The sequence below is a fragment of the Schistocerca americana genome, chromosome 2, assembly GCF_021461395.2.
Source record: "Schistocerca americana isolate TAMUIC-IGC-003095 chromosome 2, iqSchAmer2.1, whole genome shotgun sequence".
NCBI classification, from domain to species: domain Eukaryota; kingdom Metazoa; phylum Arthropoda; class Insecta; order Orthoptera; family Acrididae; genus Schistocerca; species Schistocerca americana.
In genome coordinates this window covers 43042283-43054801 of record NC_060120.1, presented here as the reverse complement: position 1 = coordinate 43054801, position 12519 = coordinate 43042283, and the positions used below count along the sequence as shown (strand labels likewise).

The 12519-nt window shown below is 45.3% G+C and overlaps 1 protein-coding gene across 1 annotated transcript in view; it reads left to right on the top strand.

The window, feature by feature from the left end:
• LOC124593770 (reversion-inducing cysteine-rich protein with Kazal motifs-like) overlaps positions 1-12519 on the top strand; it is a 386189-nt gene that overhangs the window by 91886 nt on the left and 281784 nt on the right. The window contains exon 2 of the mRNA XM_047132119.1: positions 10372-10424. Coding sequence (XP_046988075.1) covers positions 10372-10424 — 53 coding nt within the window. The remainder of the gene's footprint in view (positions 1-10371; positions 10425-12519) is intronic.

The window sequence follows — 12519 nt, the reverse complement described above, 5'->3', positions numbered from 1 at the left end:
CATTCTTCCATCTCACTGGTCTACATTCAAGTCATGTTCAGAATATCTGACATGATTTATTGTGCTCTGCACATTCAAAAGAAAATCCGCAGTGTGCTTTTTCCACACTTCGACGTTACAAACTCAGCACTCTAATCGTTGGTATTCGAATGCACAGTCCATGTGACGACTGCTTAAGACAGGTTTCTGTGCCAAAAGTTTGGTCTCCTTCTGTGAAAGACATCTACAAGAGCTACAGTTATTTAATTTTAAAATCTCAGAAAGGAGGCGCTGACAAACTGCTTCGACAGTGTCGCTTGCAGAGATTGTTGGGAAGTAAGATATGGGAATATTAAATTAAAGGAGAATCGTTTATGGACACACAGTGGATCGACTGTTAAAGATGAAGAAAAGACGTAGGTGTTTTTATTGGTGATAACGGATGCTTGACAAAAAAAAAGTTGCTAGTTGCACAGACGAAAGGTACGAAAAGTTGCAGAAATGAGAACAGCGGGAAACGTTACATCAGGATTGAAGGTCAGGTGGCAGATGAAGGAATTCTGCTACCTAGCCAGTAAAATAACCAACGACGGACGAAAGAAGGAGGACATCAAAAGCAGACTAGCAATAGCAAAAAGGGCATTCCTGGCCAAGATAAGTCTACTAGTATCAAACATAGGTCTTAAGTTCAAGAAGAAATTTCTGAGAATGTACGTTGTATGGTAGTAAAACATGGACTGTGGGAAAAGCGGAACGGAAGAGAATCGAAGCATTTGAAATGTGGTGCTACAGACGAATGTTGAGAATTAGGTGGACTGATAAGGTAACGAATGAGGACGTTCTGCGTAGAATCGGAGACAAAAGGAATATGTGGAAAACACTGACAAGTAGAAGAGGCAGAATGATAGGACATCTGTTAAGGGATCAGTTAATGCATTCCATGGTACTAGAGGGAGCTGTAGAGGGCAAAAACCGTATAGGAAGGTAGAGATTGGAGTTCAAGAGCAAATAATTGAGGGCAAAGGTTTTAAGTGCTGCTGTGAAATGAAGAGGTTGTCAAGGAGGGGAATTGGTATTGGTGGAGAGCGTCATCAAACCAGTCAGAAGACTGATTACCAAATAAAAAAAAAAAAGGTCATTCCTTTCACCTCTAGCAGTACCTGCAATGTGAAAACTGCCACACTGCACTAGATTCAGAGTTCACGTTAAACTGTAGATCTCCCTATAATTAACTTGGTGGGTATTTCAACATCGGAGAAAGAGAAGCGCATACCAAGAGCTGTGAGGACGAGGCGTCAGTCGTGCTTGGGTAGCTCTGTTGGTAGAGCACTTGCCCGCGAAAGACAAAGGTCCCGAGTTCGTGTCTCGGTCCGACACACAGTTTTAATCTGCCAGGAAGTTTCATATCAGCGCACACTCCGCTGTAGAGTGAAAATCTTATTCTGGAAGGGCATACCACTTCCAATGAGATCACCCCTAGTACCGAAATGTGGTCTTCAAACCAACCTTCGGTTCATGAAAGCTTTACCTATATGCTACCCAAATCCGAGCTTGTGATCCGCCTCTAAGAAACTTGTCTTCAAGAAGATGTTAACCCTAAATTCCAGTCTTTTTTCAAAATTAAAGCCAACAAAGTGAGTTAGCATCCTTGCTCAGTGACAACAACGGTTCCCGACAGACCACCGAAGTTAAGCGCTGTCGGGCTTGGCTATCACTTGTGTGGATGAGCGTCCACGTCTGCCGAGAGCTGTTGGCAAGCGGGAAGCACCCAGTCCTGAGGCCAACTGAGGAGCTACTCGATCGAGAAGTAGTGGTTCCGGTCACGAAAACCGACAACGGCAAGAGAGTGGTGTGCTGACCACATGCCCCTCGATCTCCGCATCTAGTGACGCCTATCGGGTGAGAATGACGGCCGGCCGGTGTGCCCGAGCGGTTCTAGGCGCTTCAGTCTGGAACCGCGCGACCGCTACGGTCGCAGGTTCGAATCCTGCCTTGGGCATGGATGTGTGTGATGTCCTTAGATTAGTTAGGTTTAAAGGGACTGATGACCTCAGATGTTAAGTCCCATAGTGCTCAGAGCCATCTGAACCATTTTTTGAGGATGACGGGGCGGTGGGTCGATCCCGTTGGACCTTCCGAGGCCTGTCCCGGCGCAGAGAGAGGAGTAACAAAGTGACATCACACTGATACACTTTGATCGGGTAGTTACAGATCCTTCCTTTGCTCCCTATACCGTACAAAAGTGCCCGCTGAACAATGTGATCGTTTGGTGGCGGCGTTGCTTATGATCTTACCCACCTCCCCGCCATGAATCCTACTTCAGCTGAAAATTCTGCGGCCCCTCGCGCTCGCGTCACTCAGAAGCACTCGACAGGCAGGAGCTTTGATGTGGACGAGACGTCACGAGTCGCGGCACACCTCTCACACGCCATTCCCCCCCCCCTCCCCCCCCCACAAGGGGCCCTCCACGCGGCCGCCAATGCAGGCCAGGAGCACCTGGGCGCACCTCGGCCCCGGGCGCTGCCTTAATGACGTCCTCGAGCCGCAGCAAGTGGTCGGCCGGCGCCGCAACCCCTTCTCGCGCGGTTGCAGGCGCCGCCGCCAGACAGCGCCACCCGCCGCGGTAGTGGCGCGCCGTCGCGACGCCTGTTTCAGCTGCCAGCCGCCGTGCCGCCTGCCCTTAATTGCGAATTCCTCTGCGACGCCCCTGATCACCCTCGTGGTGGAACTGGCAACGCTTTCGGACGTCCCTCGCACACCAGCTGCCGACACAAATCGCTTCCAGAGCTCTTCCCCATAACAACGAGCACCCATAACCTCCTGGACCTATTACTTTCCTAGTTAAATCTGCTAAATATTGCAGTACTTTTTTCACATATATACGTTGCGAGGTGCTGGGGCTAGCAGTGTATTTAGCACTAAATTCTTCTAGAATATTCATATGTAAATGATGCTCTAAGCTCTCCTTTACTAACTCCGACTTTTGCTGTTGCACATGGATTAAGAAGAAACGCAAACTGACTGTAATCGACCCTGCAAGTGGAGTAGAAAAGAGTTTGGCACCTGCAATAATTTAATTTGATAGAAATTAATTAAATAAAGGAATGTTTCATTAACATAGTGAGAAATGAAAGGGTTGCTTTACCGATCCACAGAATGAAAGTTCTGTCCAAAAATAACAATGTGATTTATTATGACCAAACTCAAAATAATAAACAAAACACATGAAACATTTAGAATACGTCAAATTGGATACTCAAATAAATGCTGTGAAGGTGAAGTTGGCCACAAACTAGATTGTGACATTTATCACGAAGTGGTATGTGGAGCCAATTCCTTGCAACTCAAATTTAAAGAGAAACACCCAGCCAACCCAACATTAATTGCTGCTGCAGTAGTGAGAACTCAGAAAATGAACACCCAAGACAGAACAAAGTTAGAAAAGACGAACAGGCGCGCTCTGCTGAGCTTTGATTATCACCTAGCAAAATTCCCTAATCTGCTGGTTCTGCGGACATACCCAAGCTGTCTTCTTAACTGCAAGGACACGATCTGGCGTACCGGAGGCGATGGCTGGTTGCTTCGACGTCCCGTCGTGGTGATGATAATGTCGCGACTATAGCCCGAAACAAACTATCCTGGTCTGGTTGTTCCAGACTAAAGACTTCCTAGCAATACAAATGCGCCTCTGAGGGAGACAAAGAAGGCCCGCCACACAATCACTGACGGTACAGTGATTGATTTTGACAAGCGAAGTCACACAGTAACTCCGATATAGTCAACTTTAGCCAAAACTGCTCAAGACAGATAACATAGGCCGCTTGTACACAGAACGCTCAATTGACAACTGTACTCGGAAAGTTACGTTGAAGTCGAAATTTCAGCAACTTCGTCAAACAGTTACAATTAAACAAAAGTATATTAGACAGCCAACGGAAGGCAGACTGTCCAGAGCAGAAAGAGCTCAGTCTTGTAAGCTACTCCGACCGGAAGGCGAGAGCCGACCCTCTCAAGAGCACCCGTACAAGCCGAACACAGAACATTCCCGCCCCCACGACAGTGGCCGTGGTTAAACGTTCCAATCAGCAACTCGGAAACCGGCGGAAAATTCCACTCTATTGCCAACTCAGTACTAGTTCACCAATGGAGATACTTGGCGCCAGTTTCTGCGCCGATTTTGCTACGTCACGAAGCTATCCCGTGAGCAAGCCAATCACAGTTATGATTTTGGAGAAAACGCGGGAATTTGCCCGCCAAGACTGCCTGGGAACACAAATCATTCCCACACCTGGCTGGTAGCCCGCAATAAAGTGTTTTCACTAAGTTTCTGCGAAGTAACGGAATCTCTAGCCCGACCACTCAGTCAGGCCCCTGTGGGCGTGTCGCCGCCGCTCTTATGACAATGTCGGCGTCTGGAAAGCATCCACTCGACTCCCTCACACCCGTCGGCGTAACCCTTTCAAAATCAGCATAACCCGCCTGTCACCGGACCACCCAGGTGACTAGAGACGCTTCGTGGGAAGTCCGCGTGTGAAGGAATAGCAACTTTTCACCGCATGCAATTAGAGAGGAAAATCGAATTACTCAGAGTAAGATAGAAATATGAGAGGGGGCTCATGCCATCTCTCAACGTATTAAGTAAAGGTTATAGATCGCTGAATACAGTATCACCCAAGTGATACGTTCAGCGTTGTACAAGAACCAACACTGGGGAGTAGGCTCCAATCGCCACGGCCCGTTACTCGGTTCTTCGGTAGGTCGTGTACTGGTTTTAGTTGAACTATATTAGAACAAATAAGCCCTCGGTCACAAATATTAAGTCAAAATTGACCAGGTTTCGACGCTACTATGAGCGTCGACTTCAGAATTAAACGAACTGTTATAAAACATAATAGGTATATATGACATTAATAAACTGAAGTGGGTACTGCCTGAAAGAGATGCAGTACGTACAAGTCACATTCTAAAAAAAATTTAAGCCGGAAAGGCGACAACATGAAAAGTTGTAAATAAGATAAGATGGTGAGCGCTAAGGGCTGCTCGTACCTGAGTGAACACGGGTTGCAACAAAACGCTTATTTACAACTTTTCATGACGTCGCCTTTCTGGCTTAAATTATGTGACTTGTAAGTACTGCATCTCTTTCCAGTCAGTACACACTTCAGTTTATTAATGTCTTATATACCTATTACGTTTTGGAGAGAAGTCTGAGAAAATCATTGCGCCATTGAGCAAATGATGCTGCACTTACTGACTAACTGAGATACTTTCGCTCGATGTCAGAGCTGCATTTGGTAGTTGCAGTCTGTACCTGACGGCCAGGATGATGAATGGTTTCGTCTATGGAGTATTGCAATCGCTGACTAATCGACGATGGGGTTCTAAGTATCGTCATCAGTTACATCAACAGCCTCTGCAGGCAGGCAAAACAGGAGTTTCAGGGAATCAAGAACACCTGCCAACATGAGTAACTTAGAAGGAGATACCCTCTGGCACGGTCCATATTGTATACCAGTTAGGTTCCTTTCAGATTATGCTGATGCATCAGCTCCATACTTAACAATCATATACAACCGCTCCCTCGACGATAAATATGTGCCGCGCGGGATTAGCCGAGCGGTCTAGGGCGCTGCAGTCATGGACTGGGCGGCTGGTACCGCCGGAGGTTCGAGTCCTCCCTCGGGCATGGGTGTGTCTGTTTGTCCTTAGGATAACTTAGGTTAAGTAGTGTGTAAGCGTAGGGACTGAAGACCTTAGCAGTGAAGTCCCATAAGATTTGACACGCATTTGAACGCGTTTATGGCAAATCTGTAGCCAAGGTCTTGAAAGTTGCACAGGTCACACAAATATTCAAGGAAGGCAATAGGAGCAATCCACTAAAGTACAGACCTGTATATGATTAAAGTCGATATTCAACAGGATACTGGAACACACAAAGTGTTCAAACATTATAAATTACCTCGAAGAGAACGGTCTGTTGACTCACAATCAACTGAGATTTAGAAAACGTCGTTCTTGTAAAACACAAGTAGTTCTTTACCCACACGAAGTGTTGATAGCTGTCGACAGGGGATTTCAAACCGATTCCGTATTTCTAGATTTCCAGACGGCTCTTCGCACCGTGCCTCATATGCGGCATGTAATCAAATTGCATGCTTATGGAATATTATCTGAGTTATGCGACAGGATTCGTGATTTCCTGTCGGAGAAGTCGCACTTCGCAGTAGTTGACGGCAAATCACCGAATAAAACAAAAATTGTTTCTGGAGTTCCATAAGGTAGTGTTACACGCTCGCTGCTGTTCCCTTTTACACTACTGGCCATTAAAATTGCTACACCAAGAAGAAATGCAGATTATAAACGGGTATTCATTGGACATATATATTATACTAGAACTGACATATGATTACATTTTCCCGTAATTTGGGTGCATAGATTCTGAAAAATCAGTAGCCAGAACAACCACCTATGGCCGTAACAAAGGCCTTGATACGCCTGGGCATTGAGTCAAACAGAGCTTGGATGGCGTGTGCAGGTACAGATGCCCATGCAGCTTCAACACGATACCACAGTTCATCAAGAGTAGTGACTGGCGTATTGTGAGGAGCCAGTTGTTCGGCCACCATTGGCCAGACGTTTTCAATTGGTGAGATATCTGGAGAATGTGCTGGCCAGGGCAAGAGTCGAACATTTTCTGTATCCAGAAAGGCCCGTACAGGACCTGCAACATGCGGTCGTGCATTATCCTGCTGAAATGTAGGATTTCGCAGGGATCGAATGAGGGGTAGAGCCACGGATCGTAAAACATCTGAAATGTAACGTCCACTGTTCAAAGTGCCGTCAGTGCGAATAAGAGGTGACCGAGACGTGTAACCAATGACACCACATACCATCACGCCGGGTGATACGCCAGTATGGCGATGGCGAATACACGCTTCCAATGTGCGTTCACCATGATGTCGCCTAACACGGTTGCAACCATTATGATGCTGTAAACAGAACTTGGATTCATCCGAAAAAATGACGTATTGCCATTCGTACACCCAGGTTCGTCGTTGAGTACACCATCGCAGGCGCTCCTGTCTGTGATGCAGCGTCAAGGGTAACCGCAGCCATGGTCTCCGAGCTCCGAGCTGATAGTCCATGCTGCTGCAAACGTCGTCGAACTGTTCTTGCAGATGGTTGTTGTCTTGCAAACGTCCCCATCTGTTGACTCAGGGATCGAGACGTGGCTGCACGATCCGTTACAGCAATGCGGATGAGATGCCTGTCATCTCGACTGCTAGTGATACGAGGCCGTTGGGATCCAGCACGTCGTTCCGTATTACCCTCCTGAACCCACCGATTCCATATTCTGATAACAGTCATTGGATCTCGACCAACGCGAGCAGCAATGTCGCGATACGATAAACCGCAATCGCGATAGGCTACAATCCGACGTTCATCAAAGTCGGAAACGTGATGGTACGCATTTCTCCTCCTTACACGAGGCATCACAACAACGTTTCACCAGGCAACGCCAGCCAACTGCTGTTTGTGTGTGAGAAATCGGTTGGAAACTTTCCTCATGTCGGCACGTTGTAGGTGCCAACCTTGTGTGAATGCTCTGAAAAGCTAATCATTTGTACATCACAGCATCTTCTTCCTGTCGGTTACATTTCGCGTCTGTAGCACGTCATCTTCGTGGTGTAGCAATTTTGATGGCCAGTAGTGTATATATAACGGTTGAGGAGACAATCTGAGCTGCCGCCTTGGTTGTTATTTAACACCTAGTTAAGTTATCAGGAGATCAAAAAAATTTCAAAACGAATTAGATAATTCCGTATCGTGCCAAAATTGGCAATTGATCATAAATAATGAAAAATGTGAGGACATCCACATGAGTGCTAAAATGAATCCTTTAAACTTCGGTTACTCGATATATTAATCAAATCTAAAGGTCGTAAATTCAACTAAGTACCTAGGAATTACAGTTTTGAACAATTTAAATTGAAAACGAACGAGAGACTCTATTTTCGTGGCAGAACATTTAGAAGATGCAACAGATCTACTAAAGAGACTGCTACAATGTGCTTGTCCGTCCTCGTTTGGACTACTGCTGCTCGGTGTGGAATTCTTACCAAATGGGATTAAAGGATTACATCGAGAAAGTTCAAAGAAGGAGAGCACGATACGCATTAATGAGAAATAGGGAGAGTGTGTCACTAAGATGATAGAGGATTTGGGGTGAACATAATCAAAGTAGGTGTTTCTTGTTGTGGCGGGATCTTCCCACAAAATTTCAATCACCAACCTCCTGCTCAGAGCTCGCATGGAAAGATGAAGGCGTTGGTTTTTTCCCGCACGCTGTTCTAGAGTGCAGTAATAGAGAATTATTGTGAAGGTGGTTCGGTGAAGCCACTGCCAGGCACTTAAGTTTGACTTGCATAGTAGCTAAGTAGTTGTAGTTGTAGATACAGATGAGCAGTGTGTAGTTGGTGCAACACGAATTACTAGACCGAACATTTTTCAGCAAATACTAGCTTAATGTTAGATATGTGAACAGTATACTGTAACCCTTTATCAGATAGCTAACACTAACGAAAAGACAGGACAATACAAGACGACACAGTTTTATAAAAGTTTTCAATCATAGAAACTGTCCTGTCATCAAAGACAAACGCATTGGCGGTGAACTTGAGGGGAAAAATATTTGCACCTGTTGTGTCTAGGCAAGACAGCCTAGACACAATGAGAGGAAGCCGAAAGGCACGCACTTAAACTCACGCAGGCTGGCGTGAGGTCTGAAACAGGATACGTAATGAATGCTATAAAGAAAAGTACGTAGCTTCTGGAATACTTAACTTTAATCCACATTTGTAGAACATCGCTCTTGATGATACAGGCTTCACAATATTACTTATCAAGCTATGGCGCCTTGCTAGGTCGTAGCAAATGTAGCTGAAGGCTATGCTAACTATCGTCTCGGCAAATGAGAGCGTAGTTGTCAGTGAACCGTTCCTTGCAAAGTCGGCTGTACAACTGGGACGAGTGCTAGTACGTCTCTCTAGACCTGCCGTGTGGTGGCGCTCGGTCTGCTATCACTGACAGTGGCGACACGCGGGTCCGACGTATACTAATGGACCGCGGCCGATTTAAAGGCTACCACCTAGCAAGTGTGGTGTCTGGCGGTGACTCCACAGCACCCACTACGTGCCAAACCATCACGAACAATGCGATTTATAAACCATGACTTACGCTAGCACATCGCGTGATTTTACTGCCATTTTCATGTGTATGTCACTTCGGTGTGGGTATCTCACGAAAATGGTCTTTTAAACCTAAACATGTTGTATAACTAAGAAGAGATTTTACTGAATATATTGCCTAAGTGGAGAAATGTCGCTTTCAGGTTCAAATGGCTCTGAGCACTATGGGACTCAACTGCTGAGGTCATTAGTCCCCTAGAACTTAGAACTAGTTAAACCTAACGAACCTAAGGACATCACACACATCCATGCCCGAGGCAGGATTCGAACCTGCGACCGTAGCGGTCTTGCGGTTCCAGACTGCAGCGCCTTTAACCGCACGGCCACTTCGGCCGGCTGTCGCTTTCATGCAACAGATGTATGACTGTGCTGTACACATGAAGAAGATATACAAAAGACGGTATTTACTTATTTAGACAAATTAAAACCAAGACATATGACGGGTAGTTGATGTTCCCTTCATAAACTGGGAATAGAATTGCCAAACACAAGATCAGCGTTGCTAAAAACAGCTACTGCTAGCCATCAGTGGTCACTCATAAAGAAATTGTGTCTGGCAGTCGCTCCGTTGAGTACTATATCCACACAGAAGTGTGCAATTGAAAAGGCCATACCTGTACATTGTGCACACACAGTCCACGCTCTGCCCAGACGCCACAGCCGCGCGGGGCAGCTGCTCGGTCCGGGGCGGCAACGGTTTGCGCGGGTCCCCCCGTCCGAAGTTCGAGTCCTCTTTCGGACATGGGTGTGTGTTGACCTTAGCGTAAGTTAGTTTAAGTTAGTTAAGTAGTGTATAAGCTTAGGGACCGAGGACCTCGGCAGTTTGGCCCCATAGGAACTTCTCATAAATTTCCAAATTTCCAAACGCAATAAAAACTCCGTGTTGTCTTCAGCGAATGTAAGCAAACAACGTAAAAAAACCAGTCCATTCGCTGAATAATGTACATGGTGGAACCTCTTCACCGTGATTTTTCTTTGTATTTTGTGTTTCTGTGTAATTAGTACATGTAATATTGCAAGGAGAGAGATCCTCGTTGAACAACCGGTATCAAGAAGAATAATATTGCCTTATAATAAATGCTGTGTTTCTTGCATCTTCCCTGTGGGTGATTTTCGTGCAGTGAGCAAGACTTGTGTGTTGCAGACGCCTCGTGCTGCTCTGACGTCAGCGGATCCTGCAGGACGGCGTGCGAGCAGGTGAGTCCTTCAGCTCTCCTGCCTCTATCGCAGCACGGCAGCAAATGCTCAGATTATCGTAGAATGACATACATTTAATATACTTGCTGCATAAAATGATGACAAACTTCGTTACTTCGTCTCGAAAGCGAGAATATACGGGCAAACAGGACCGAAAAGTTTCAAATAAACAGCATGACGCGGAGTTATCCATTGCTACTGAAACGTCCCCTTTGAAAAATTAATGAATTACTATGCTGATAAACCTCTTACATTATTTGACTTTCAAAAAGCTGAGCAGAACTGAACGTACTCAGACATTTCGCTCTTTACCTATTCTGATCAACACTAAACTGACACACAATATTTTTAGCGCAACGCAATCTGACTTTCAATAACAAAAGAATGGCCCTGACTAACATTAACCTATACGTTTCATAAATCACTTACCTCACAAAAATCTTCGTTACTCGAACTACTGCAATACAGCGAGCGCCACTACGGCTAGCTAAATAAAAGATTCAAACTACTGAAGGCACTAACTACTGATAGGCATAGTTAGCAAATGAAAGATTTTGATAGAGAACAAACAATTTATTTACCTTAATAGTGTTGTCATATCAGTTCATGACATCCAGTCTTACAAATTTACTGTCTCTGATGGACACACGTCCAGATCATCCGCTCTCAAAACTCCGCCATCTCTCTCCCCACATCCACCACTGCTGGCGGCTCACCTCCAACCGCGCAACGCTACGCGCTGTTGACATCCAACTCCCCGACACTACAATAGCAAACAACAATGCAAACCAGCCACAGACTGCACACAGCACAGCTAGTGATTTTCATACAGAGCGCTACGTGGCGTTACCAATAAAAAAAAAACCTAAACAGCCTACTTACACTATCAATGAAAGTTATGCCAGCAGTGAATGAATGAATAGTTTGCTGTATGTGCCCGGTCTTCGTGGGAGCTAGGAACTCCCGTTATATCAATCTATTTCTAACCCTACTCTAACCAACGAAATACGGTAGGTGAAGCAGAAACTGACTGAGGTTACTGAAGATAATGGTTGGCGCATCCCTTCCCCTCACGGTCTGTGGCCTCACATTTTAAAATAAATATTATAGCGTTACAAACGGTCATCTCACACCAATACAAGTAATCAAAATAGTGTAATAATATGTATTCTATTCCTCTGAATAGATATAGCCAATGCACTTTATTAATATGAAATACTGCAAGTATCAGACAAAAAGGGAGATTTTTTGTAACAGGTAGTCAGAAACGAGACATATTCTGACAAACACTGTGTAAAAGTACTTATATACGTATGTCAGAGAACATCATTCTCAGTAGCTCAGTTGGGTCGGCAATTATTTCTAAATAAACCTCCGCAATCCAGAAAATATTTAACACTTCTAGGACGAATACTTCTTATTGTCTAGAGAAGTTCGTTGTAGATAATATATCTTTTAGGATTTTCAGAACTGTATGCGTGAGGTTTGTGGAAGGGTCATAACTGCTGCGGTTTTTTTTTACTGGAGGTTAGGTCCTTAAAAAGCCATCTTCCTATCTTTTCAACAATGGGTACATTAAAACTACGTCGACATGCTTCTATTGAATACATTCATGATGTACTGCTGAAAACCACTCTCTCACGGTTTTGAAAAGTCGAAAAAACCGCAACAGTCAATTTGTAAAATAGATAACTTGTAGATGATTGAGTGGTTTGGTGCTGACTTGGCTCTCAGTTTTTTGACAACATTCAGATACACTCCTGGAAATTGAAATAAGAACACCGTGAATTCATTGTCCCAGGAAGGGGAAACTATATTGACACATTCCTGGGGTCAGATACATCACATGATCACACTGACAGAACCACAGGCACATAGACACAGGCAACAGAGCATGCACAATGTCGGCATTAGTACAGTGTATATCCACCTCTCGCAGCAATGCAGGCTGCTATTCTCCCATGGAGACGATCGTAGAGATGCTGGATGTAGTCCTGTGGAACGGCTTGCCATGCCATTTCCACCTGGCGCCTCAGTTGGACCAGCGTTCGTGCTGGACGTGCAGACCGCGTGAGACGACGCTTCATCCAGTCCC